A 26058-nucleotide genomic window follows, 5' to 3' on the forward strand; every position below is an offset into this window, starting at 1 on the left:
TGAGGGTGGGGGAGGGGTGTCAGGACTCTCACAGGAGGCAACATGTGAAGAGAGAGGCTGGCACAGTGGTGTGGCTCTGGATTCCAGGCTGACTACAGGTGAGGTTGTGGGGGTGGGAGCAGACACTGTGGTGTCGAATCTATTGAAAAACAGATTCAACTCATTGGCTCTATTCTCACCTCCCTCAGCTCCCCTGCTGTTGGTTGGCCTGAATCCAGTGATGGTCTTCATGCCCCTCCACACCTCTCTCATGCTGTTCTGCTGGAGTTTCCACTCCAGCTTCCTCCTGTAATTGTCCTTAGCCTCTCTGATCTTGTCCTTTAGTAACACCTGGATCTTCCTCACCTCCTCTTTGTTGCCCCCTCTGAAAGCCCTCTTCTTGTTGTTGAGGAGGGCTTTGATGTCCTTAGTCACCCACGGCTTGTTATTTGGGTAACAATGAACAGTCTGAGCTGGAACAATGGAGTCGGTGCAGAAAGTTATGTAGTCTGTGATACACTCAGTAAGCCCATTGATGTCCTCGGCGTGAGGCTCACAGAGTGTTTCCCAGTCGGTCACCTCGAAACAGCCCTGTAGTTCTGCTAAGGCCTCCTCTGACCACCTCCTGACAGTCCTGGTGGTCACAGGTTCCCTCCTCACAATTGGCACATAGCGGGGGGTGAGGTGAATCAGGTTATGATCTGACCTACCAAGTGGGGGGAGGGAGGAGGAGCTGTATGCATCCTTGACGTTAGCATACAGTAAGTCTAAAGTTTTCTCTCCCCTGGTGGGACAGTCCACATATTGTTTGAATGTTGGTAGTGTATTGTCCAGTGATACATGGTTGAAGTCACCCGAGATCACAATAAAGGCACTCGGGTGCTGAGTCTGTAGCCGAGCTATGGCAGAGTGGATAGTGTCACATGCAGCTGTGGGGTTAGCAGAGGGAGGAACATAAACAGCCACCAAGATGACGTGAGAGAATTCCCTGGGTAAATAATACGGCCTGAGTCCAACAGCACACAGTTCAGTGTCCGGGCAACAAATCCTTTCTTTGATTGTTATGTTGGCAGGGTTACACCACCGGTTGTTAACTAGAACAGCAAGCCCACCTCCTTTCCGCTTACCGCTAGCGATGCTGTCCCTGTCCGCCCGAACAGTGTGGAAGCCTTCCACGGAAGCATTCTCATCGGGAATGTCCTGGTGCAGCCATGATTCGGTGAAACACATCAGGCTACACTCTCGGTATTCCCTCTGACTCCGTACCAGTGCTGAGAGCTCGTCGATTTTAATTGCCAACGATCGCACATTACCCATCACGATAGACGGCAGACACGGTTTAAACCTCCTCCTCGCTTCGAGCCTCCGCTGTCTCACCGTCACCTTTTTTCTTCTCTTCTGTCCTTGACCTCTGCATCCCCGATGTGTTTTCCTCCAAATTTCAGCTGGTACTTCTGCGGGCCTGGCCAGCGAGCCGGCCGGCATCAGGGCGATCAGCTGATCTCTGGAGTAAACAGTCCGTGCGTGTAGGAGATGTGCCGCGGTCCCGTTCCTTGATAAAAGTAACAGTTCCACGGCCACCAGAAGAACAAAAACTCTCTCAATCCACATGTTGAGTAAGAGATAGAAAACGGAGGAAAATACAAGTCAGAAAAAAAAAGAATACTTAAGAAAAAAGAGCTAAACTAAGAGAAAAGCAGGAGCGACTGTAACAGGCTGCACGCTGGTTGGCGCATGCGCACAATCATCATGACTGATTAGTTCTTTGCCAGTATTAAAAAAAAAAAGAAAAAGAAAAAGAAAAGAAAGAAGTTTGTTATCCCTCACTGGATTGAACAATACTCAGAACAATGAAAATATACAAGGAACTCAGCGAAGATTGTGTAGAGTTACACAAATCGGGAAGGTCTCTCGGGCCAATTTCTAAGCGACTGCAGATTCCAAGATCATCACTTCAATTGCACAAGTTTTTTGCCAAGGTCTGTAAGAAGCAGAGGTGGGCAGTAACGCGTTACTGTAATCCGATTACTTTTTTCAAGTAACGAGAAAGTAAGGGATTACTATTGGGGATTACTATTGCAAAAACGGTAATTAGATTACCGTTACTTTTCCGTAGGAACACTGTGTTACTCAAACCGTATTTTTTATTTTTTTGAGAATGTCTCATGACAGTGAGGTAAGCGAGTGGACTTCGTGGCAACAGCTATGTGCAGATCAACAATGGATAATACAGTGGGGCAAAAAAGTATTTAGTCAGCCACCGATTGTGCAAGTTCCCCCACTTAAAATGATGACAGAGGTCAGTAATTTGCACCAGAGGTACACTTCAACTGTGAGAGACAGAATGTGAAAAAAAAATCCATGAATCCACATGGTAGGATTTGTAAAGAATTTATTCGTAAATTAGGGTGGAAAATAAGTATTTGGTCACCTCAAACAAGGAAAATCTCTGGCTCTCACAGACCTGTAACGTCTTCTGTAAGAAGCTTTTCTGTCCCCCACTCGTTACCTGTATGAATGGCACCTGTTTGAACTCATCATCTGTATAAAAGACACCTGTCCACAGCCTCAAACAGTCAGACTCCAAACTCCGCCATGGCCAAGACCAAAGAGCTTTCGAAGGACACCAGGAAAAGTATTGTAGACCTGCACCAGACTGGGAAGAGTGAATCTACAATAGGCAAGCAGCTTGGTGTGAAAAAATCAACTGTGGGAGCAATCATCAGAAAATGGAAGACATACAAGACCACTGATAATCTCCCTCGATCTGGGGCTCCACGCAAGATCTCATCCCGTGGGGTCAAAATGATCATGAGAACGGTGAGCAAAGATCCCAGAACCACACGGGGGGACCTGGTGAATGACCTGCAGAGAGCTGGGACCAAAGTAACAAAGGTCACCATCAGTAACACACTACAACGGCAGGGAATCAAATCCCGCAGTGCCAGACGTGTTCCGCTGCTGAAGCCAGTGCATGTCCAGGCCCGTCTGAAGTTTGCCAGAGAGCACATGGATGATACAGCAGAGGATTGGGAGAATGTCATGTGGTCAGATGAAACCAAAGTAGAACTTTTTGGTATAAACTCAACTCGTCGTGTTTGGAGGAAGAAGAATACTGAGTTGCATCCCAAGAACACCATACCTACTGTGAAGCATGGGGGTGGAAACATCATGCTATGGGGCTGTTTTTCTGCCAAGGGGACAGGACGACTGATCCGTGTTAAGGACAGAATGAATGGGGCCATGTATCGTGAGATTTTGAGCCAAAACCTCCTTCCATCAGTGAGAACTTTGAAGATGAAACGAGGCTGGGTCTTCCAACATGACAATGATCCAAAACACACCGCCCGGGCAACAAAGGAGTGGCTCCGTAAGAAGCATTTGAAAGTCCTGGAGTGGCCTAGCCAGTCTCCAGACCTCAACCCCATAGAAAATCTGTGGCGGGAGTTGAAAGTCCGTGTTGCTCGGCGACAGCCCCAAAACATCACTGCTCTCGAGAAGATCTGCATGGAGGAATGGGCCAAAATACCAGCTACTGTGTGTGCAAACCTGGTAAAGACCTATAGTAAACGTTTGACCTCTGTTATTGCCAACAAAGGTTATGTTACAAAGTATTGAGTTGTATTTTTGTTATTGACCAAATACTTATTTTCCACCCTGATTTACGAATAAATTCTTTACAAATCCTACCATGTGGATTCATGGATTTTTTTTTCACATTCTGTCTCTCACAGTTGAAGTGTACCTCTGGTGCAAATTACTGACCTCTGTCATCATTTTAGGTGGGGGAACTTGCACAATCGGTGGCTGACTAAATACTTTTTTGCCCCACTGTATACGGGAGAGAGTATGAGCGTGCAGCGTTTAAAGCGTGGAAGTACTGACCTTACTTTGAGTTTGATTCCATAAAAAGTGACAAAAACATTAGCGTCCGTTGTGCGTGGGAAGAAAACTTCTTTTTACAGCGAAAAAAACCCCTAAACTTCCAAGCAAGCACCGAGTGCGCAACGACGTAATGGGAAATTCACAGAGAAACTGTGTGTCTCAGCCTGCCTCTCCCTCCCCTTAAACACACCATTTTGAGTGTGACTGTGAATCCATGGCCTTATCAACATGGTGGCTGTACAGCTGCATCCACAGTCCCGCCACCTTCCGCGTCCCCACATTGGACTCTAACATGGCTTGATGCGTCCCAGCTCCCACCCTGACTACCAGCGAGCTCCATTAAGCCTTAGGAACCAAGTGCTGTGTCTTAGTCCCTTGCCTTTGTGATGCATGTTGGGCAACATGCATGTTGCCTGTTTCATGAGAAACTTACGTCAGCATGAATGTGACTGGGAATGTCTCACATTAGACTCGGCAGCTGAGGAGTTACATATTACGGTGCAGATCTGTTGACGTTTCATGATCACCTCCCCAAATCCCAGGTCACATTCTTGTTTTGTGATTTGGTCCATCTATTTGACTAACAGTACTAACAAAACAGCGTTAGGCAGGGTAAGTAGTACCTGGGGATTTGCTGGTCCAAATTCTGAGGCAGGTGCTGAACTTAAACTCCTGCAAGAGTTGGAGCAGGGCACGCACTTCCCACCTACGTCTTTCCTTCCATGTCTCATTCTGTTGTCCCACGCATTTTACAGTCTCGTCTCAAGAAACCCAGTACTCGCCGGTGGAATATCAACGGTTCACCCTTACTCAAAGTAAGCGCAACATAGTTCCCCCTGTGATGTGTTCACGTCCACCCATAGCGCAGTCCAAGTACTTCATCATAAACACATAGTTTTTAATGGCTCAGTAGGTCAGCAGACCAGATTAATGTCCTGAATATAAGCTTTAAAGGTGATTAAAGGTGTTCACATCTGCACTGGTTAAGAATTATAGCTTACTTTTTTGTAAAACCAAGATAAGGGCGATAAACGCTATTATTCATAGAGTTTGAAGGTAATTGCACTCCAATTATAGCTGAAATTCAGCACTTTAGCCTCCTAGTAATGGACTGTGAAGCCAAAACTGTCATCCAAATTCTTGCAGACTCCACTAGATCGTCTAGTCTAATAGATCCATAAGTTACAGAGAGTCCATTAATTTGCTGCCTACCAAAAGCTCTTTGTGAGCTGTTATGTGCAGTTACAGCTATGTAGTATGTCTGTTGTAGCCTTTGTGCATCTAATAATCAGTCCTCTCTGTCTTTGGGGGATGTGGCTTCGACTTGTGTTTTTGGGTCTTTTTTGTTAGCATTAAATCTACAATTAAGGCATTTCGTGTAAAGAGAGGTTAGATTTCAGTGTGCTCACCTTGTCTGTGTCTGAAATTGCGTACTAATGTGTTATTTATTATGCTGAAATCATGTGTGTGTTTTTTAGCCAGTCCAAAACATCTCTGAATTACCTGTGTAGTACCTGACGTGCAGACTGTTTCTGGAGGATTATTAGAGTGTGCCAGCAGAAAACACATCTCACAACATAACAGACATTGCTCAGTGATGAGTAAGGCAGCAGAAATTAAACAATCCAGTTTATTTTCCTTTTTCTATTTTTTAGTCATTACTTTGTGCATCTCAGCTGAGGTTGGGTTACCATGGTAACTCATCTCCAACTTGAAACCTGGCTCTCACTTCAGTAGTTAGACAACAGTGAACATTTTGAGTGTTTAGTTGATGGTATTTGGCATGGTATTTCAGGTGCATCGTTGAGGCTTTATAGACGTGAGGCTTTCCTCGCAAAACAAATACAAAGCAGGTTATCGTTAAAAATCTGAATCCTGCATGTTTTGTCCCATGCAGTACAGTCAGTGCTGTTAATGAAAAGTCTGTGACATTTGCCTGAAGTACTACTAAACGAAAAAAGCTCTTTATTTAACATGTGATTCAGGATGATTTACTAAAAGGGGCTTTTTGTTAGCGGATTCTTGCTGCAGCTTTACCAAAGAACCACAGGTTTGATTTGTTTCCTTAAAGTCTCTGAACCTGAACCTTTCTGTATTGGAAGATAAAAACCTAATCAGTATCTGACTGATGTTTGTTGTTATATGTACTTGACCGTTTCTGTTCAGAGAAGTAAGGCAATTAGCTGTACAGCCGGACCAAACACTTAACTCTTTCCAAAGTAGCGGTAGACCTCTCCTTGTCTCCTGTGACCCCCCCATCATCAAATCCTCCTGTAATCCCTATCTACCAAGGATAGCTAAATCCTTTTCAGAGTTTTCAGGGACCCAAACGTGGTACTAGAACAACTGTATTTTAATATGATAAAGTGAGGAGGCTTTTATTTATTTTGTCATAGGTTGCAACGGACACTTGGAGATGCATTTGGGTTTGTAGTGTCTATACTTTAGATCCAAAGTCTGACTCTTTCTAATGATTAACCCTGAAGATTTTCTGATTCACCTTAGCCCTCATCACATTACAGTCTCTGTAGCTGTAAAAAAATGAGTTAAATCCTGTAATTCTAGGAACAACGGGTAAGACCTGTTAACTATGCTCTAACATGCTTTAACATTAGACTAACATATCTATCCCTTGCTGCCCAATCTGCCCCCCCCTAACCTCCCTCTCCTGTATACTATCAGCTGCTGCCCACCTTCCCCTCTGTCTTGCTTGGACCCAATCACATTCAAGCTATTTCAATGAGCAGTTGACCAGGACTGCTCGGCTGGGGCCAGCATCAGCCAATAACACGGCTAATACTGTGGCAATGAAGACTGTTTCATCCAATCATGTAGCAGCTGACCAAGTCTTCAAGAACATCCCTGGCTTGCCTCATTTTGTATTGTTTTTGCTGTGTGGCACATTTTGATATAGTTTGAGGCTGCCTAGCAGTTTGGTTCAGTCCAGAATGTGCGAGTGACCCTGAGGGCGAGGGTGTCCTGCGGTTGCCACAGCCTCGTTGGTAACAGGTTATGTTTGCGTTCCTTTCTCTCCTCTCCTTTGCTTTCCGGAAGCAGCACAGAGACGTGTCATCTTCACTAGAGAGTGGCGTGTCCAAGAACTCGCTGTACTCCAGGACCACGGCCAGCTACATCGAAGGGGAGAGTCCCCACTTGCCCAGAGAACTGGACCACTCTTTGGGAATTGCACGAGAGGAGGTGCCCTGAAAATATTTCTTGTTCCTCCGTAAGTCATTGTTTGTTCCTTTAAGTCTGCATCTCACATTTAATGAAATGATTTTGTCTCCATCCTCAGATTGTGACAAAGGAGAAAGAAGTGCTGGAGTGGCAGAGGAAGTATGAAGCCAGTCGACAGGAAGTGGTGGAGATGAGGTAAGAAGAGACACCTTGGGTTGTTATCGCTTTCATACACCAGGATCCCACACGCAGACACTGAAGCATGAATCTAACACCTAGCTGTGTTTCGGACTCCGCCCATTATCAACCGCCGAACCTCTCAAGCGGTTTATCTCGCTTAAGGTGTCAGACAAGGCCATGATTAACGGGAGACTGGATAGCCATTTAAAAAAAATCAACACCTCGTCCTGTTGGCAAGGAGTAGAGATAAATAGATGGAGATCATGTGGTGTAAATGTAGAGGTTTTACTGTTAAAAAGTTATATGTGAGAAAATATCCTAGGTTATGCTCAACTGAGCTCGTAACTAACAGTAGCTACACATGTTTCATGATGATCAGTCTAGGTTAAATTCATAGCTTCCAATTGGGGTTTTGGGAAAGATGCACAGTAAAGAAACTTTACTGTGTGTCAGCAGGTGGCGGGTGTCAGCTGTCTGCTGCTCAGTTAGTGTGGATAAGTCGGAGCTTACTTCATTTGAATGATTAGACTTTGGATAAGGAGAGGCTAAGAGGCTAAGGGGAAGGCATGGCTAATCTATCCTCTTACCTCTGGAAACTTGCTTTTAAAAAGACGAAGCTTCGTACTGGGTCCTGTTGCTTTTCTACTAGTTGTGTCGAGACACTTCAAACAACAGAAATTCAATTTGATTTTGAAAAGTTGTGCAGTAAATTTTGGAGCTAATTCAAAGCAAATTCTCCATTTCCTCTAAATACGGCGCGTTTACTGTAAACCTGGACGGCGATAAGTAGCTTACAGGTGTTTGCTGGAAGGGTTCGAGCAACAGGCGGGTGGTGCACATGTCAGAGAGAGAGATGGGAATTTTTGCAAAAAATAGACTTCTTGGTATTCGATGTGAGGAGTCTTCTTTTTTGACTTTTTATGTGACATATACTGAAGATTTGCAACTTCTCATCCACAGGAGAATTGTAGCTGAGTATGAGAAGACGATTGCCCAGATGATAGGTGAGTTCACGTAACCATAAGCACGCAAATTTCATTTTAAAGCTGCTATTTTTGTTTCCCGTACTCTTCCACTTTATTTTACTCTTGTTCATTTGCAAACTGATCTGCTATAAGGTCCTTGTGAGGCCTTACCCAGTGCTACTGATCACAGATATTTGAATCTAATTTGAATTTTTTTTCTATCCTTTGCAAAATTTCGCTTTTCTCTGTGTTTGCTTTCATATTTGAATGACGTGAACTGAATCCTCATGTCAGTGGAGGGGACAGCACTCTCCTTTGCCCGCTCTTGTTCAGCTTCTCTGGACTCATTAAATTTCACCGCAGGCTCACACTCCTGCATTATTCCTGCTCTCACCCACATCTTCCTTTCCACCTTTGAACGTCCCCGAAGATTTGATTTTTTTTTCTTTCACTGCGACCGGCTTTTTCTTTTTCCTACTCTCATTAAAGCACTGTCGCACACAGGAACAGTCTGCCTCTGCTAATGTCTAACACTCGGCTCTGTCACGTGTCTTGCCCTCCCAGCTTGACTTAACACAGTCCCTTCTTTTCTGTTCTGCTCCCATCTTTGCCCCCCTTACTATTTGATAACCCTGACAGGCATGCCAGGTGAGTAACGAGGAATTGTCTTTCATTTGTTTGTGTCAGCTCGCATCTCTCCATCCGTCCATCAGAGAGGGGAGCAGCTGTGCTCAATTTCTTCATCTCATTCAGAGCCATTCATTCATTTGTTTGGTTTTTTGGGGGGGGGTTTGGCTTTCACCTTGTAGGCTGAGACTAGTTTTTAAAAGAGAGACAGGACTGAATCTAATGAGTTTTAAAAAATGACTTTGTTGTTGTTATTGTTCATGTAAAGTACAATATTATACATATTCAGTCAGATGTAATACACACTGTAAATCTGTACATGAACACATGCACTTCACCCATGACTGGCGATGGCTGTGAAGTCATTCATGCAGATTTGGTGAGTTAACCGAGTTGCTCATCGATGGGAAATGAAAGGGATATTTGTAGGCTGAAATAGTGTAGGCACATTGATATTTAACACTGAAAGGTCTTGAGGCCACTCTGATGTTTCTCCTCTGTTTTTCTTTTCTCATTGTTCAGCTTTTTGTGTTTTGCATGCTACACTGGTTTATCAGAAATCCTCATATAGTGTAGTAAAACATCTTGTTGAATCATACTACCACAAATACATTTCGATATATTGTGAAAAATGTCAGAGAAGTCTTTTGTGTGTGTGTGTGTTTGTGGTGATTGGGGTCTTTTAACAGTATTTTTAGCCATAACAGCAGTTTCTTCACCTAGTAGACTCTTTATCTGCATCCTCTCTATGTGTGTCCATCAGAGGATGACCAGAAAGAGAAATCTCTTTCCCATCACACCATCCAGCAGCTCATCATGGAGAAAGACCAGGCACTGGCCGACCTTAACTCTGTGGAGAAGTCTCTTGCCGATCTCTTCCGTCGTTATGAGAAGATGAAAGATGTGCTGGAGGGCTTTCGCAAAGTAACACAATTTATTCCCAGGTTTTTATCAATATGAACATCTCGGTTGGTCATCTCAGATTTTTTTTTACTTGCCCCGTTGTGTCACCCACATACAGAATGAAGAGGTATTGAAGAAATGCGCTCAGGAGTATCTTTCAAGGGTTCGCAAGGAGGAACAGCGATATCAAGCCCTGAAAATTCATGCAGAGGAGAAACTAGACCGGTGAGTCTGTACATATTCTTATTATGTCACATTTTCTGCAATAACTGTGTTATTTTCCCCACCACACTATCTAAACTGTAACAAATGCAGTAAATAGTCCAGTAATGCAGTGTCTTATGTGAATGCAAGTAAATGCTAACTGTAAGCTGCTAATTTTTTCACTATGTACATTTCAGTTTTTCTTACTTCCTGAGCATAAAAGCTCATGAACAACATACATTTTTGACTTCAAATACTTTGGTTTTAATGCTTATTTCAGTTCTTTGTAGTCATATTTTCTTTTATTTTTTTTTCTCTATATGTGATGTGATTTCTAGTGTTTGTGGGACTGAGAACAGTGTTGAAGTTTAGCTAGCAGTGAGTCTCCATAACATTGGTACTTTCCTGTACCAAAAACTGTTCTTTAAGTGTACAGCATAACTTATTGTCTGAGCTGAAATATGTTTGTATATGAGTCAGTGTAATTGGAAACAAGTCTAGCTAACTAGCTAGCAATGAGTCTAGCTAACATTGCTAGCTGAAGCTAAACCAGTATTTACAGTGGCTCGTATCGAAACATATTTCTATAGATTACATATGATCCATATTAACTCTTTGTTAACTTTTATTTGCTTTTTAGATTTTATAGGCTTTTGTGAGTTGCGAAGAGGTGATTTCTTGTATCATTTGTATGCCTCCAGGGCCAACGCAGAGATAGCTCAGGTGCGGGCCAAGGCCAAGCAGGAGCAAGCTGCCTCTCAGGCCAGTCTGAGGAAGGAGCAGATGAAGGTGGACTCTCTGGAACGCACTTTAGAGCAGAAGGTCAGTTTTAGGATATAAGAAGATATTAAATTAAAATTTTCTAAAGTTATCCAAGTGTATAATTTTTTGTTGCTAACTGTTTTACAGAATAAAGAGATCGAGGAGTTAACAAAGATCTGTGATGAACTAATTGCGAAGATGGGGAAGAGTTAGCAGGCCACATCACAATGAAGCCAAGCAGAAAATGAAGAGAAGCACTCCTTCTCAAATTGATGGACCTCTAAGACCAAAGTGGTCTTGGGGTTGTATTTCCTACTGACCATGTGTATACATCATCCACAGGATTGGCTTCCTCCTAATTACTCTGTATATTTTTGATGTTTCAGTGTATCGTACTGTATCAGGGGGTCTGCTTTCAAGTTTTATCATATCACTAATGAGTATGCCTGTGTGCGCGAGTGCGTGTATGATAATGAGAAAGTGCAAGCATTGTTTATGGGTTAAATTATCTACTATGATGTTGCCATGACAGCCACTGAGGGAGAAGACTGTTTACCCACTCCTGTTATTGTCTCCTCTTAATAAAGAGAAAGATAGACTTTGAAGATGAGAACCAGATTGTTAGAGTTATCCATAAAATGGTGATGCACCACTAAGAGAATACAAGCGATCACTATAGATTCTTGCATGTGAGAGATAAAGAAGAACTTGTAATGTTAATGTTTGTATATACTGTAGGAAACAACAAGACTTGTGCATTTTTGATAGTTATTCTGTTGTCTTCAGCCACTCCCCTCACATAACATTGTAGATATTTGTCATACTTGTCATAGCTTTTTTGATGAAATTGTGGAACTTTATTTTTGGGATTTTATTTTGATAAAAAGCAAACTAATTGTGACTGTGTTCAGTTGTGACCAGAAGTAATTTAATTTTGGATGAACCTGTCCTAGTCCTGCAATGGTTGTTTGTCACACTGAGGAATAACTTCTCTGCACAGCTACTGTACAGCATCTGCTTACAAAGTGCAATAAAAGATGGCAATACAGCATGCTGAGTTTAATTTGGTTCTTTTTTCTCATTTCCCCCCCATTTTTACATCTTTTATATTCCTCTATGTGATATCCACCCATCTTAATAGTACCATGTTGTACCCCTTCTTTCCCTTTAGAGATTGTGGCCCATATTTACATGACAACATCACACAGTTGCCTCAGATTTGGTGGCTGCACATCCATGATGTGCTTCCAATAACACCACATCCCAAAGGTGCCCTACTGATTTAGATCTAGTGACTGGAGGCCATTTAGGGACAAATGGCACATTATCATGTTGGGAACAGGAGAAGAAGGTTACACTATGCTCATAAACATGGTCATAAACATGATCTACATGGTAAGCGTGAAGTAATCAGGCTTGAGTGTTTAGTAAGGTGGTAGGTAAGCAGACACAGCAGAGATTTTGGGTTCCCAGTGAGCTCTGTTATACGTGAAACATAAACCAAACCTCCCCCAAATTAACTAAAAAAACAAAAAGCGCATGGAATAGGACTAGCCCCCAATCATAATGTCATGCATACAGTGCCCTGCAATTAACACTATTAGAATATGCTGCATGCAAACATATCCAACCCTTTTCACTATAGTGAACTTCAATTCAAATCATGTACACTTTACAAATTTACTTTCAAATTCAAAAGAATTAGTTGAATGACTTGTTGTAATGCTTAAGAATAAATCAGATTGAATACTCACAGATTTGATAACTGTGGACCCCATAGTTATCAAATCTGAGACACAGTATCAATCATGTTGATTACAACTTTCCAGAAAGTTGAGAAAATACTTAAATTAGTAAAGCAGGGAAGAGGTGAAACATGCACAACATTGTTTTAGCCTCTTAACCATTTAGAGGCAGTCCACCAAATTATAAAGCAATTAAGTAAGTAGTAGTATTCAGCAGACACATAACAATCACAATGCTACTCCATGCACGCTGGACAAGAAGCAAGCTGGTAAGAGAGCTGCTTTTATATCAAGCTTCTCCAGTTTATACAAACCCTCGCTTTGTGCAGGCTCATCACAGGGCATCATTTTTTTTTTGTGATTTTAATTTTAATTTTGCTAAACTTTAGTTTTTCTCCTAACTTCTGGCAATCTGCTCACTTTGTTCTTCTCTCAGTCGTCACTCTCTTCACGCTCCTCTTTTGCACCTAAAATCACATATAAACATATTATATTTAACAATAAATTGCCATAAAAGTAATTTAAGTTAAATGATTCTAATTGCAGGCTGGGGATGTGTGTTTGATGACGTCACTTTGACTTATTACCTTGACTTTAACTGCATCCACTGTCCATACGTCCATTGTGTTTCATTTTGCTGTGTCTCCTTCTCTTCCTGTCTCTGTCTTTGTGTTGTAATCCAAAAGGTCAAAGTAAAAGTGAAACCGAATTTATAACCTCAATAACGTTTAGAACTACACTCAAACTGAATGTGGGGTGCTGCTGGCCATGTACAGGAACATCCATCTAAGTTGCTCTCACCTGGATCTGAAGCTGTACTGTAATCAAACACAGAAGCCTAATTCGACCAGAATAGGCAACTTTAACGAAACTAGACAGTAAATATCGGCTCCTTGCCTGGCAACTAGTGATAGTGCCAGCAGACTAAGAAAGCTAAAATTAGCTAATAATCTCTGGTGAGCTAGCTGATGTTAGCTAATGTTTTGGGTGCTATTTAGAGAGCAAATATATACAAACAGGCACTTTTTAAAGTCACATCAGTGACCCTGTGTTATCAGAAGAAGTTTCCCTTTTGCTTCCTAATGTTTCAGTAACCTGTGTTTTGAGCATACTTGTGTCAGGAAATTATCTCTTCATCTTCTTCTTTCTGCTGCAGCACCACAAATCTTCTCTAATAATGATAAGCCACTGCTAGTGAAGCACACAGATGATGTAAAAAAAAAAAAAGAATAATAACATGTAATGCTATTGCTACTGTTATGGTTATTTTTAGTGGTGCTTGAGCACTCCTGAAATGGGTTTAAACTTACCAATGGTGGCCATTCTCATATGATCTATGGACTCAACAGGGCACTTTCAACCAAATAAGTTTCGCTCACAGGATATTTTCTCATTTTTGGACCATTCTCTGTAAACTCTGGGGACGGCCGTGTGGGTGATCTACAATTTCTGAAATGCTCAGACCCGACAAATATGGCAGGAGCAGTCATGCTCTGGTCAAAGTCACTTAAATCAACTTTCTTTTGATGCTCATTTGTAACTGCAACAGCTTTTTCCTCACATGAAAAATGCGAGTTTAGACCAGGCAAAAAAAAAAAAAAAAGTATTATGATGAAATACACTTGCACAGCACTTCTTGTTTTTGAAACTTTTAATTTTTCAAAGATGTAAAATGAGGGATACATATAACTCAGGGTTTGTTTTTGCAATCAGTAAAAGGTATGTGAAGACATTCTGATTAACTATGCTTTGATTAAATAAAATAGACAAATTTGGGTTCTGCAATAACACGAAATCCCAAAAATAGAGAAGGGGAAAACCATTAGAACTTAAAAACAACCAACAAGAAACATGACAGGGTGGAATAACGAGCACACCAGGAAGTGATAAGAACTGCAGGGCACAACACAGGTCTGAGACTGGGGTAAGTAAACCTGAATACTAAACACACGAGACAAGTGGTTGACGACTTAAAACAGTAACTTAACAGGAACAACTAACCTAAGGATTAAGGTTAACCACAACACAAGGGATGTGGAAATTATGACGAAACCTTAAACACTAAACTGAATGAAACCAATGAATCTTGTTTAAAGAAAAAGTATGCAAAGCTCCAAACACTGTGCAAAGGAAGAACAACTCAACAAAAGATAAATCAATCTACACCAGTAACCAGAAATAAATACAAAGGAATATATGATGGGGAAAAACTAAATTGCGGACAGAAGGCATTTGAGTTGTCCAAAATTTAGTCAAGCTTGAAGGTGCTGATTTTGGAGCAAAGGCTTTTTTTTATTGTTCAACACCCTCTTAAATCCATGGTGATGTAAAACTCACCTAATTGTGGGCAGTGGTGCAGGTGTCCCAGCAGTTTCCACTGTATGACAGTCTCGAACCTTTGTTGTTCTTCAGTTGTTCATGAACATCCTTCTTCTTATCTGAGGGTGACAGTTTGGGGCTTCTTCCAGACTTTGACAAAGTGAAAATACATCCAAAAAAAATTTGATACAATTGTTTGAACTGATTATCTTGGAAGATTATCTTAGAAATGGCTCCAAGAGACCTTCAAAGGTTGTCTAGATCTGCAGTTCTCCTTCTTAGATCTTCACTTGGACTTTCCCATTGTTCTGAGTATTGGTCAGTCTAATGAGTGCTGTGAAACAAATCCTTGCTGGCAAAGATGAACTACCACTCTTCACTCTGGCACAGCTGGCTGCTGGCAGAGCCCGCGGGCACACCATTGCAGCCCCCCCTGGCTTCTTCTCTGTGGCTGCTGGGTGACCCCTCGTCTGGGGCTCTCCACAGCTCTTACCGGGAGGGTGGCAAGGATGCACCTCCGATGGTCCTCCTTGGGCTCTCGCACTCTGGGTCCTCTGGATGTCTGGGGCCTGGATCTCCTCCATGCGTGCTTCATGCCCTGGGGGACAGGCCTATGGCTCCCTACACCCTCTAGCAGATCATTACATGGAGAAACCTTTTGAATACAAGCACGCTCATCCACACAGGTGTGCACGCAGGTGTACACACAGGTGTTCACTGTTCTGACACAAACTACACCTTTCTTGGCTGCTACCTCAAAGCACATTGAGCGCTGTCAGTCCTGCGTGTTGCACAACAACGTTCATTATTTAGTATTTACTGTTATTTACACTTAGCTGGATTAATGCGATGGTGTTGTGTTTATTATGTCGCTCTCTTTTTTTGCTTGTTTTCTCTTGATCCGGGAGATTTTTTTTTCTTTTTTTTGTTGCCCCTACCCAACACCTGCCATACGTAAGTACTTTGGCACGACAACCAGCAGGGACAAGAAAGCAAAGAGCCAAACTCAGGATGGGTGTGGCCTCAGCAAACTGTTAATGCGAGAGAGTCAGAATGAAATCCATTATGTGTCCTCTGTCCATCCAGGCTGCAGAAGCGACTCTGTTGTTGTTTAAGACAGAGTGGTGGGCCCCAGTTGAGGGGCTAGTAATCTCCTGGCTAGTACAGGAAGGAATATCAGCTCATCTGATAGCTCAGATTAAGCTCAGGGGGCTTTAGGAGCAAACAACCTGCTTTTCATTGTGTAGTCGGGACAAGTGAGGACCATCAGCGCCATGAGAGCTGTCCACTATTGTCTGCTGCTTCTGTTTTCCCTGGTCCTGCTAGCAACCACCTGTAAGAACTTTTTCTTCTTTATGCACCTCTGTTTGCTGGTTAACTGTTTGTCCATCTTTCATTTCATCTCGCCTCCTTTCAGATACTGTACGTTTCAACCCTTGCATTATAAATAATAGTTTGTGTTTAGCGTTTAGTGTATTTAATGTGTTCCTGAAGAGTAAGACCGTGTTAAACAAATAACTAAAATGAATGGCTCCACTGTACATTCTGACTTAAGGAGCGTAGATGCTGGACATGATGGACCTACAGTTATTTCTCGGGAAAAACCTGACATGTTTCATAACTTCAGTAGGATCATTAAACATTAAGTCCTTTTACTGACCTTATACTTTATTTATGTCATGTTCACTAATTGCTGTCTGCAGTGATTCTGATGGGTTTCGTGTCCCTTCAGTCCATCACTCTCCACTATACACCCAAGAAGCACGCACTCCCTGCAAATAATCTCTTAATAGGCCTGGAGGCTAATACTTACAGCATGTGTGTAGAGCGACAATGCCGCGGGGATAGATTGGGGCCAACTGCAAACAACAGAAAGTATTTATATACCAACTCAGTATACGTGAGAGCACATGTGCAGAAAACGGGCCGATTATGCAATTTCTTTGTTTCACACGTGCTTTTGTAGCTTCGCTGTTTATTTGTGGTTAGGTTTTGGTAAGTTATTAGATAATTTAGCTGGTTTCATTTAAAAAATGCCACATCTTGTTGTATATATGGAAAAAACTTCTCTTTTTAATATCTGTTTCTATCAAAACTTAATGATGACAGACCTATCCGGAGTTGAAGGAGGTTATTTTGATGGCCAGTACAGGAGATATGCTGCTGCAAAGTATGTTTGAAGCTTTTGGTGACTCCAGTTCTGATCCTCTTAGGAAGCAGCCTTAAGTTTGTCTGGAATTTAGGAGATGGATGGAGAGTTTCAAAAGGAAGCCTTTAAGTATTTCAAAGGTCAGTTAGTTTTCAAATAACAGCTCCCTCCTCGGGAGAGCTTTAGAAAGATATTTAAGTGTTTTATGTGCTGAAGTGGGCTCTGAGGCATTAGCTAAAGTTTAGAAAGATGTATTTTTTTAAATGTGTGGGCACTGGTGAAACACTTTGGTTGATTTGGGAAAATTCATATGAAGGAAGTTAATTAATTAGTGCTGTTTCTCTTCATATTCCCTCTGGACCCAGGGAAAGTCACACATTTATAAGCCCTTCATGCACTTGCCAACCTATAGATCCTGTGTAAATATGAATTAGAAATATCTAAGCTTCGGACACTTGTTGGCACTATCCCATGCAATCATCTTCAGTTATCTAAAGCAAACATTTGTGTCCTATGCTGTAGAGGTTTTTCACCCTGACAAGATATACATGTACAGCTGACTCTTTCTTATATAGTAGCGCTCTGTTCCCTTTCAGGTGAGACTATACGATGTTATACATGCATGGGCTCCAATAACGATGACTGCAACCGACAAGGCTCCAAAGCTTGTCCTGGCTACTCTGATGCCTGTGCTGTAGTGGTGGGCCATGACAGTGAGTCCAACAGTGACAGCGTAGTAGCCTTTCTTTTTACTAGTTTAATTCCAACCTTCCACCAAAAAACTCCATTTGTTTCTCTTGTATATGTGCGTGTGTGTCTTTTTTGTGTGTTAAATAGACGACAGCCTGCTCTCTGTAGACACATCTCGGGCAGCAGGGGGTCTGAGGCTTTTAAGGGAATGAAGAGATTTGCTACTCCTACTCAATGAATGTCCTTAATTAGGACACCATGTGTTCATGGCACCAAGACAGATTTACCAAATCTCAGCCAGCAGATCTTTTTTAAAAAATTTTTTTGGCTGTAGATAATATATTTTTATTTTAATATTTTATAATGAATAAAAATCATTTGGACCAAATTCATAAAAGGTGGTAGGTTTAGCATTAAACCTGCAACTTGTAATATTTCAGCTGGGAGTTGTTTACTCTAATGCTGTGTTTAAACCTGCATTAAGTGTTTCAATGGTCTGCTGTGATGAAAACAACAACACCAAAGAAATCGCTGAAAGCAAGACTAGCCAGGAGAGTTTCTTAAAGCAACAATTTAGCATCGACTTATATTGATTGGACGATGGCGGACAGCTTCTAAATGAGAGTAACTGGCTTCATTTTCTGTTTGTTAGGTGGCGTGATGAAGTCATGCTCTTACAAGTCCTTCTGCAGCCAGGCCAACAGTCAGGGCTACAGGGCACCAGGTGTCAGAGTTCACTGCTGCTACAGCAATGACTGCAACGTAACAAGCTTCGCCAACCAGCTGCCTGGACTTACCTACTTACTGCTGTTTTCTTCCATTTTCCCACTGCTTTTTTAAGTAGACGACTCAATCAAGCCCGCATGTATCCGACTGCCAAATAACACTGCCAAATTCCACATTCCATGCCATCCTTGTTACCATTTCACTTTGATTTACCTTATTTATCTGCTAGATATGACTGTGTGGATTATATTCACCGTGTTCCACTGAATCCATTAAAAAGTACTCAAGTGAATGTGTCTTTCAATGGATTTCACTAAGCCAATAAGTAGAAGATCCTAAGGGAAGTGCTGAAATAACAGGCAGAGATATATATTTTTTCCTGCATTGAAGGGGAAGAAATAGCATTTGAATTTTGAATTTCTCATGTTACTCATCCTGGTTCCATGCAAACCCTATAATTTTTGAAAGTGCAGGAAAAAAAGAACTAGAGTAAGTTTTTACCAATCATCTGTCAAGATATTACTCCGTGCATCTTTCAGGCTTCACATACCGATACAACCATGAATGTCAATGTAATGTGTCACGTACAAATGCAGCACTAAGAGTTCACGCCACTGGTGTGTTGTTATATTATTAGCCTTACCTCTCAATCTCATGGCTGAGCTGTGTGAAATATGATGAAAGAATGCTACTCACACACTGAAAAGCCATATAACCCTTTTATACGGTGGTGGCCAGATGTGTTGCTCTGATGAGGTTAATCCATGTTAGAGAAAGGAAGTCTGGCCACACTTTAACAGTGGATGGTGAACAGGTAGATGCTATATAATAACTATCTGTGCTGTCAATTGTGTCATTGCTTTTAATTTTATTACCAGCTTCTTTCCAATTTCATTGTGATGTACATTAAACTGGGCTGTTGATATCTTTATGTATTTTATTTCGATCATTTATTTTAATATAGTTCCTGTGTCTTTCTTTCTTTTTTTTAACATTTAAAAAATACAATTTAATCCTCTTTGAAAAAGGGGATTCTTATCCTTTCTGTGTGGTGTATATACTATGTTGTAAATAAATATATATTCAACTACTGAATGGTGCAAATGTCAAATGTAAAGATACATTTATCTTGCAGTAATTCTATAACTACAACCATTAAAAGAAATCTTTTGTGAAAGTCGCTGGGTTAACGTCGTTTTTCTGTTCCCAAATATCAAAACAGAATGAAAACTATCTTCTTTAATCAAGTTGATTTATGTTTTTGTGTTTTTCTAAAAATCCTGCTGATTTCAGCGTCAGACTGAATAACTTAACCTGATTGCTGTGTTTTTGCCTTCATATATTTTTTAAAAGGGTTATTAACTGGCTGGCTTAAGCTCTGTTTCTGACACAACGCTGGTCAAATAATGGATTGTTTGTTGTAAAGCACCTTTTTACTCACTTGCACACTCAAAGGGCTTCCTACAGCAAGTCTCATTCATCCAATCAAACACAAACACTCACTTTCATACATCCCTTTTATTCATGCCTGAGCACTTTCTAACATTTGTGCACACACTTGCACTCCGATGGATACATCAGAGGTAACTCTGGGTTCAGTATCATGCCCTCGGATGCTTCGGCATGCAAAATGGAAGGGTCGGGACTGAGCCACTGACCTTCTGGTTGGTACACCTGAGCCACAGCTGCCATCATTATTCTTCCATTATTATAACATCACTGACTGTCAATCTCACGCACAGTACCCGAGGAGAAATATGACTTCCTTTTTCAAAGAGCAAAAATGTATTAAACATATGACTGTGTTAATACTGAGAGATCTTTTATTTGACCAAGACTTACAGGAATAACACTCCAGCACTCCAAGGTTCTATGTGAATTTGGCACTAATGCACCATTTACGTGAGGTATTGCATTTAAATGTGTGCTGACACATTTAAATGCACCAAATATTTGCAAACCAAACAGTTGGACACAACAGCTGCTGTAAGATTGATGCTAACACTCTGCATTATGTTCATACGTGGAGAAGCTATAACACTGAAATCTGTTGGACTGATGATTCCCGCTGGTTATAGCAGAGCTTGTTGAAATATAAAGAAACTGCTTGTGTGTTAATATGAATGCTTGTTTATTTCCTAGCTTTGACCACACAGTGAGGGTCACTAGGAGGACAACATGATATAAATCTCTGTATTCATTTGTGTGTGTGCTCACCATAAGTTCCTGCTCTGGTACTTCTCAGTTTCTCCACTGTGGGGCAGTCTGGCCACACTTGTGACTGCAGCCGAAGCCATCGAATATTACTGCAGTTCATATTGACCAACCACGCCTCATGGGTACTGCTGAATCAATAGTGATAATAATTATACTGTTTTATTGCTGTCTGATGGGGACTGTGCTTTATTTAAATGTGAAAACACCCCACACCCCCCTCACGCTTCCTGCTTTCAAAGACTCGCTCTCTTTTTCCGTTATGTTTTTTTCTCTCGTGATGTCCTGCTGCTCTCTCCTTTGACAGGTAGGTGTGAGAGTGTGAACGGATTGCCCCGGTGGGGGATAGACACTGACCCCAAACCGTGAGTCTCCAGGACTGCTCAGCCATAGCATGTTTTGGGTATTCACGTCCACAGAAGGCTAAAAGAGCGGCCCCACGTCAGCCCCCATCAGCTTCATTTGAAAGGCCTCTTTCACCTTAATTAGGATGGGAGGTGAGGGTTTGCCTAAACATGGAGGGCCGATGGAGGGTCAAGAGGTCACGGTGCAGGCGGGCTGGGTGTCCAGTGTTTGTCTTTTCGGACTCATAGTTCACTTCAGAGTGTTCAACATTGTTAAAGTCATGCTTGCAAGTTCGTATCTCGGTTGCACGACTGCCATGACTGAAATGTCACCTGCACTTTTCTCCAACAGACATATTCTAGGACAGAGTTTCTAATTTGATGGAGGATTTGAAAGTGCAATCATGGACAAAGCCCCCGCTGAATAGGAGCGTCTCCGGACAATAACACCATGCCCTATTCCCCACATGTGTGAGTTAAAACTGAAGGTCATTGCCATGGTAACTTTGCTGTTTAAATTGGAGTATGTTTAATCCCAATCCTCTGGCACCTGAAGACATTATCACTGCAAATCCCGCCGTCAGTCATCAAAAGGATGAGCCGGCTGCCCTTTAAGGGAGGCTGTGCGAAAGTAACAAGGCTGAAGAAAAGTCGTGTCTACAGTGGTTTCTAAAGTAAACCAGACAGGTTTCACTCCTTGAGAATGCCACCAAATGTCCCACATACTGACATATCCGTGATTATTATTATATTTTTTTTGGATGTGTGGGTTTGTGTGTGTTCTGTCTTTTTGTTAGAGGTTTTATCAACGGTGTGAGTGTGTTTTGATTCGACTATGCCTTGGAAAAAACTGACATCTTCCAAGGAAACTCATCTGTTGTCACACATATCATGCTTCAGTATTTTTGCTCTAAGTCTGCCTGTTATGGTTATGGTCTTGTGATATTTATTAGGCTGTTATGCTGATTGTATGACCTGTAATGTTGGCAGAAAGTAGCAAAACTCATTAAGTTGGAGAATGCAAATCGTTTTTTATTTTTTAAAGGTATCGTTGTAGCAAAAATGTGTTTTTCAGTAATGATCTGTTTTTTCCAGCATGCAAATAGCTTGTTGGATAAATTAGGTTGATGACATCAGGCAGATGGTCTGGTTATAGGCTCCTCCCAATCAGTGAAATGAACTTATGAACCACTGGTGGAATCCAGGTCCTGTCCGCATAATCAAACCTGTTCATCTAGGACAGAAAAGGCTTTTCTTTTTTATTATTTGTTCCAGGATAGATTAGACTGTCTTGGGAACACTGAATTTTGGATGCAAGCCACCCAAATAGCTATAACAGAGATAGCAAAACAAAGATGTGTGTCGAGGCCAGCAATCTAGCTTTAAATCATTGATCAGTCACTGTCAGAGTAATGACGGTCAAAATCACTTTCGTGGTAGACACGATGACCAGGGGTTTCAAAAAACAAGCAAACACATTCCAGATGAAAGCGTACACTCTGCTTAACATCAAATGCTTGTGCTTTTTGTGGAGAGAGCAACAAAAGCACTCAGGGGGAATGACAATGGGTGAGACGATGACTGTGTTTGCAAGTGCCCAAGCCCTGGCTGGTTGGCCCGGGTTCACCCAGCGGTCACTGGTTCTGAGGTCTCTGGGTCTCTGGTCTTTTTGAAAAAGATCCGTGAAGCAGAATTAAAGTGATCTACCTCCGGACTCTGGACAGAGGACCATAAGGTCTCCTGGTCTATGAAACAGGGAGAGGAACGATACAGAGGGAGTGAAAGGGGGAAAGTGGGGTGACTGAAGAGGGAGCCAAATAAAAGAGGAGAGGAATTATGTGTAATGAGTGTGTTCCCCTGCCAAAGCTACTTTGAAATGTGACTAAATAGCCCACCTTCCGTGAGGCTGGTCTACGGCTTACGGGCAGCGAAGCCGCCCACTGAGAGAACCTGAAGCTGACACATTATTGCAAAGACTCAGGCAGTGTACAGCTTAGACGTTTGGATAATATTTTGCATTATAAAGCTTTTCAAGAAACATAAAGCCAAAACGATTTGCATGGACGTAATGTGCTTGAGATGAAAAATAGTAAGTCTTTCCATTAAAGTTAATCCCTACTGCCTAAATTTCCTCCAGACGAAAGAACTAGTTTCTCTGTTTTTGCCTTAAAGTTTCTACGGTAATTAACTTACATGCTCAAGCATTGCCTTTTATTACATCTACCATACTGGGAAGATGTGTATGATAATTGTTCCAACCTCTAAAGGAGTATTTTAATTGAAAGAAAAGCAGGCTGCTTTGAAATCATGAGCAATTTTCATGAAATATAAGCATTTTTTCTGCCTCATAAACAACAGATTTCAGATTTCACAGCTGTTCATTAGTGGATGCATCCCATTTAATATGCTTTGAGATAAAACATATACAGAATCGCCACTATATGTCCTCTGTAGTTTTTATATCCTGTCTTTGTCTTCTTATATGAGGAGACACTGTTCGCACTGCTTGTGTTTCAGCTATAGCTGCGTTACAAGCTGACTTATTTGTGTTATCCCCCACAGAATGAGCAAAGCAGCAGGATTATATGGAGCGAGGGTTCCTATGATGAGCTTTTTGTAGAATTAACACAGCTCTGCTATTTTTGTCTTTACAGGAGGAACAAGATCCAGACTCTGAGTTTTTAGTTTCTTTACCTTTTTACTGGGAAATTTTAAAACTATGACAATTTATCATGAACAATTTACATAATGCAAAGAGTGTCAATTATATCATGGAGAGTTCTGGAGAAGGACTATATAACTGTGTTGAATGAGCGGAGAGGGAAAAGGGTAACAAAAGAGAAGACAGGAAAGCAGACCTTGGAGCCAAAACCAAATCACATCAGTAATCGGTGCGACCCGGGGTGAGGGCAGACTCAGTCAGCCGTACCATGCAACTAGGATAATTAGTTTTGGAAAGGAATATCAACTGATATAATTGAACACTCCCCACTAATGAAGATCCTCTGTGTTGTCGCTATTGAGGCGCTAATTGACGGGAGAGGAATGGATGGGATGGGTGCAGGTTGGGGGGTGAAGGGCTGTGCAGGATATGATGGTGGACGTGCTGTCAACGCTGGCAACCAGAAGTTTTTAGGTTTGCTGATCTCTATTAGACAGGTTTTATTTAGTAGTGGGTGACTCACTATCTGCTTTCGCTCACATAAAGGTCTGTTAGTGTGTGCATGGCGGGCTAACTGTTTACTGTGTTTCCTCTTAAGGCTTGCATGGGGATGAAAGAACATGCCACAGCATTTAGACTGTTTAGAGCGGTAAAGAAAAAGGTGGTTTCTTAAAAAAAAATATTCACAGGAGGCCGCCGGTTGAAGGCGGTGGGAGCATAGGGGTTGCACAGGTCGTGTTGGGAGTTTCGATTGAGGGAAGCAGAGGGTCGAGGATTTGTGGAGGGAAGGCGGCGAGGAGGGGTCGTGGCGAAATCAGTTCAGGGAGTAATAGGAAAGCAAATTGGTTTTGACAAGTTTGGGGAACTGGAAGTAATGCCGTCTTTTTAAAGGGGAGTTGAGGGAATATCCAGCAAACCTATGAGATAATCAGGGGTACTATTCAAAAAGCGGGTGAGCGGAAGGACTCAATCCAGAACACAGGGCCTGCTGATGACCCTGAAGGGACAGAGGAACCGGGTCAGGATTCATGCACGGCCAACAGGGGGCGACAGGTGGAAAGCAGAGTGATACATTTATGAAAAAGGCAAAGGTATGTCAAGACAGTCACAGTTTTTGTTTAAAATTTTCAAAACGCATAAATTTTCACTTCTTTTCAGTCACAAATAACGAAATAATTAAAAGTTTGATGACTGAGGACCCCGTTCAATGTTTTTATTGGATAGAAGACATACAGTGACTGAAAGAAGCCGTGTACCAATGACTAGATGTCCCAGAAATACAGATGCAGCCATAATAAATCAAAGGAGCCAATGAAATCAGTTTGCGGGCTGCATCTAATTTGTAAGTGATGGTGATGGGGAATAAGATTTTACCATAAAATCTACATAAAAACATACACATAACCACTGTGAACCCATTAATTTATGTTTGAAAGTCTTGATTATAGTTTTGGGTCCCCATCCCATGTTTTCCTGGAGTCAGATGTTATCAATTTCCATTAAAGGCACTAAAACTAAATCACAAAGTAAAATATAAGAAATAACATCACTCACTGAGAAAAGGCAAAAACATCTTGTATGGAACACAGCTAACCATATCATTGGTCAGGTAACTGCATTAAGAATACTTTGAAAGGACCAACACTTTGAACATGCTCAAGAGGTTGCTCTCAGTGACTGTGATTACCTGAGATGACACCAGTTGCCTCCTATCAAAGGTTAGCGCACACAGGACATGCGGCCACATACTCCCGGACGTCCTGAGAGAGAGAAGGCCACCAAAACAACCTTTGTAAAAAGGTGACAGTTCGATTCCTACCCGGATGGCAGGTAAACCGCGCGGTGTGTGCCCAGTGGATAACCTTACCCCTGACCGCCGAGGGAACATACAATCTACCTTCTGGACCAGTTCCGGGGTCGGGCTCTTGTTGCTGAGCATCTCGGACCACCCTTTCTATCTCCCAGGTGAGGGTCCCCACAATGCACGAGGCCGGCAGAATGGGCTTCTCCTTCTCCTCAGGGTCTGTGTCTGGCGCGAACTGGCGTGACAAGGCATCAGGTTTCGTGTTCCGGGACCGGGGCCTGTAGGTAATGGTTAGGCTAAACCGTGCAAAAAACAATGCCCACCTGGAGCCGTGCCCGTTCAGGCGCTTAGCCGCTTGGAGGTAGGCAAGGTTCTTGTGGTCCGTCCAAACGACAACAGGATGTTCGCTCCCCTCCAGCCAGTGCCACCACTCCTCCAGCGCCAACTTGATGGCAAGAAGCTCCCGGTCGCCCACGTCACAATTCCTTTCGGCCTGAGAGAGACGACGGGAGAAAAAGACACAGGGGTGTAATTTGCCTTCCTTGCACTGAGAGAGAACCGCCCCAACTCCCGAATCAGAAGCGTCCACTTCCACCACGAACGGCAGGGCGAGGTCAGCCTGGGCCAGGATGGGGGCCGAGGCGAACAGGCGTTTGAGACGGTCGAATGCTTGTTGAGCTGCTGGAGACCACAGGAACGGCTGTTTGGGTGATGTAAGTTGTG

At 42.2% G+C, this 26058-nt stretch overlaps 2 protein-coding genes across 11 annotated transcripts in view; both read left to right on the plus strand.

The window, feature by feature from the left end:
• Positions 1 to 11733, plus strand: part of LOC121811768 (transforming acidic coiled-coil-containing protein 2-like) — a 35402-nt gene extending 23669 nt beyond the window's left edge. For 4 of the 10 annotated variants that reach the window (XM_042215117.1, XM_042215132.1, XM_042215142.1 and 1 more), the window contains 10 exons: positions 4620 to 4679; positions 6261 to 6290; positions 6922 to 7062; positions 7160 to 7236; positions 8182 to 8225; positions 8826 to 8834; positions 9577 to 9737; positions 9835 to 9941; positions 10622 to 10742; positions 10830 to 11733. In XM_042215117.1, coding sequence (XP_042071051.1) covers positions 4620 to 4679; positions 6261 to 6290; positions 6922 to 7062; positions 7160 to 7236; positions 8182 to 8225; positions 8826 to 8834; positions 9577 to 9737; positions 9835 to 9941; positions 10622 to 10742; positions 10830 to 10895 — 816 coding nt within the window. In that variant the 3' untranslated portion in view covers positions 10896 to 11733. The remainder of the gene's footprint in view (positions 1 to 4619; positions 4680 to 6260; positions 6291 to 6921; positions 7063 to 7159; positions 7237 to 8181; positions 8226 to 8825; positions 8835 to 9576; positions 9738 to 9834; positions 9942 to 10621; positions 10743 to 10829) is intronic. The other 6 variants (XM_042215128.1, XM_042215134.1, XM_042215151.1 and 3 more) reach the window with 3 other exon arrangements.
• Positions 11734 to 15828: 4095 nt separating this feature from the next.
• ly6pge (lymphocyte antigen 6 family member pge) lies at positions 15829 to 19477 on the plus strand. Its single transcript, XM_042215161.1, has 3 exons — positions 15829 to 16081; positions 17492 to 17608; positions 18238 to 19477. Exons 1-3 carry the CDS (start codon positions 16021 to 16023, stop codon positions 18423 to 18425), a joined length of 366 nt encoding a protein of 121 aa, XP_042071095.1. The 5' UTR covers positions 15829 to 16020; the 3' UTR covers positions 18426 to 19477.
• The last annotated feature ends 6581 nt before the right edge of the window (positions 19478 to 26058 follow it).

The sequence above is a fragment of the Haplochromis burtoni genome, unplaced genomic scaffold, assembly GCF_018398535.1.
Source record: "Haplochromis burtoni strain Fernald_Lab_line unplaced genomic scaffold, NCSU_Asbu1 Contig_12, whole genome shotgun sequence".
In the NCBI taxonomy this organism is placed as follows: Eukaryota; Metazoa; Chordata; class Actinopteri; order Cichliformes; family Cichlidae; genus Haplochromis; species Haplochromis burtoni.

Bases quoted from the DNA above. Each gene is read 5' to 3' on its own strand.
- ly6pge (XM_042215161.1), top strand. From the start codon at position 16,021: ATGAGAGCTGTCCACTATTGTCTGCTGCTTCTGTTTTCCCTGGTCCTG. The intron at 16,082-17,491 runs GTAAGAACTTTT...GTTCCCTTTCAG, and splicing joins GGTCCTGCTAGCAACCACCT to GTGAGACTATACGATGTTAT. The intron at 17,609-18,237 runs GTGAGTCCAACA...TCTGTTTGTTAG, and splicing joins TGTAGTGGTGGGCCATGACA to GTGGCGTGATGAAGTCATGC.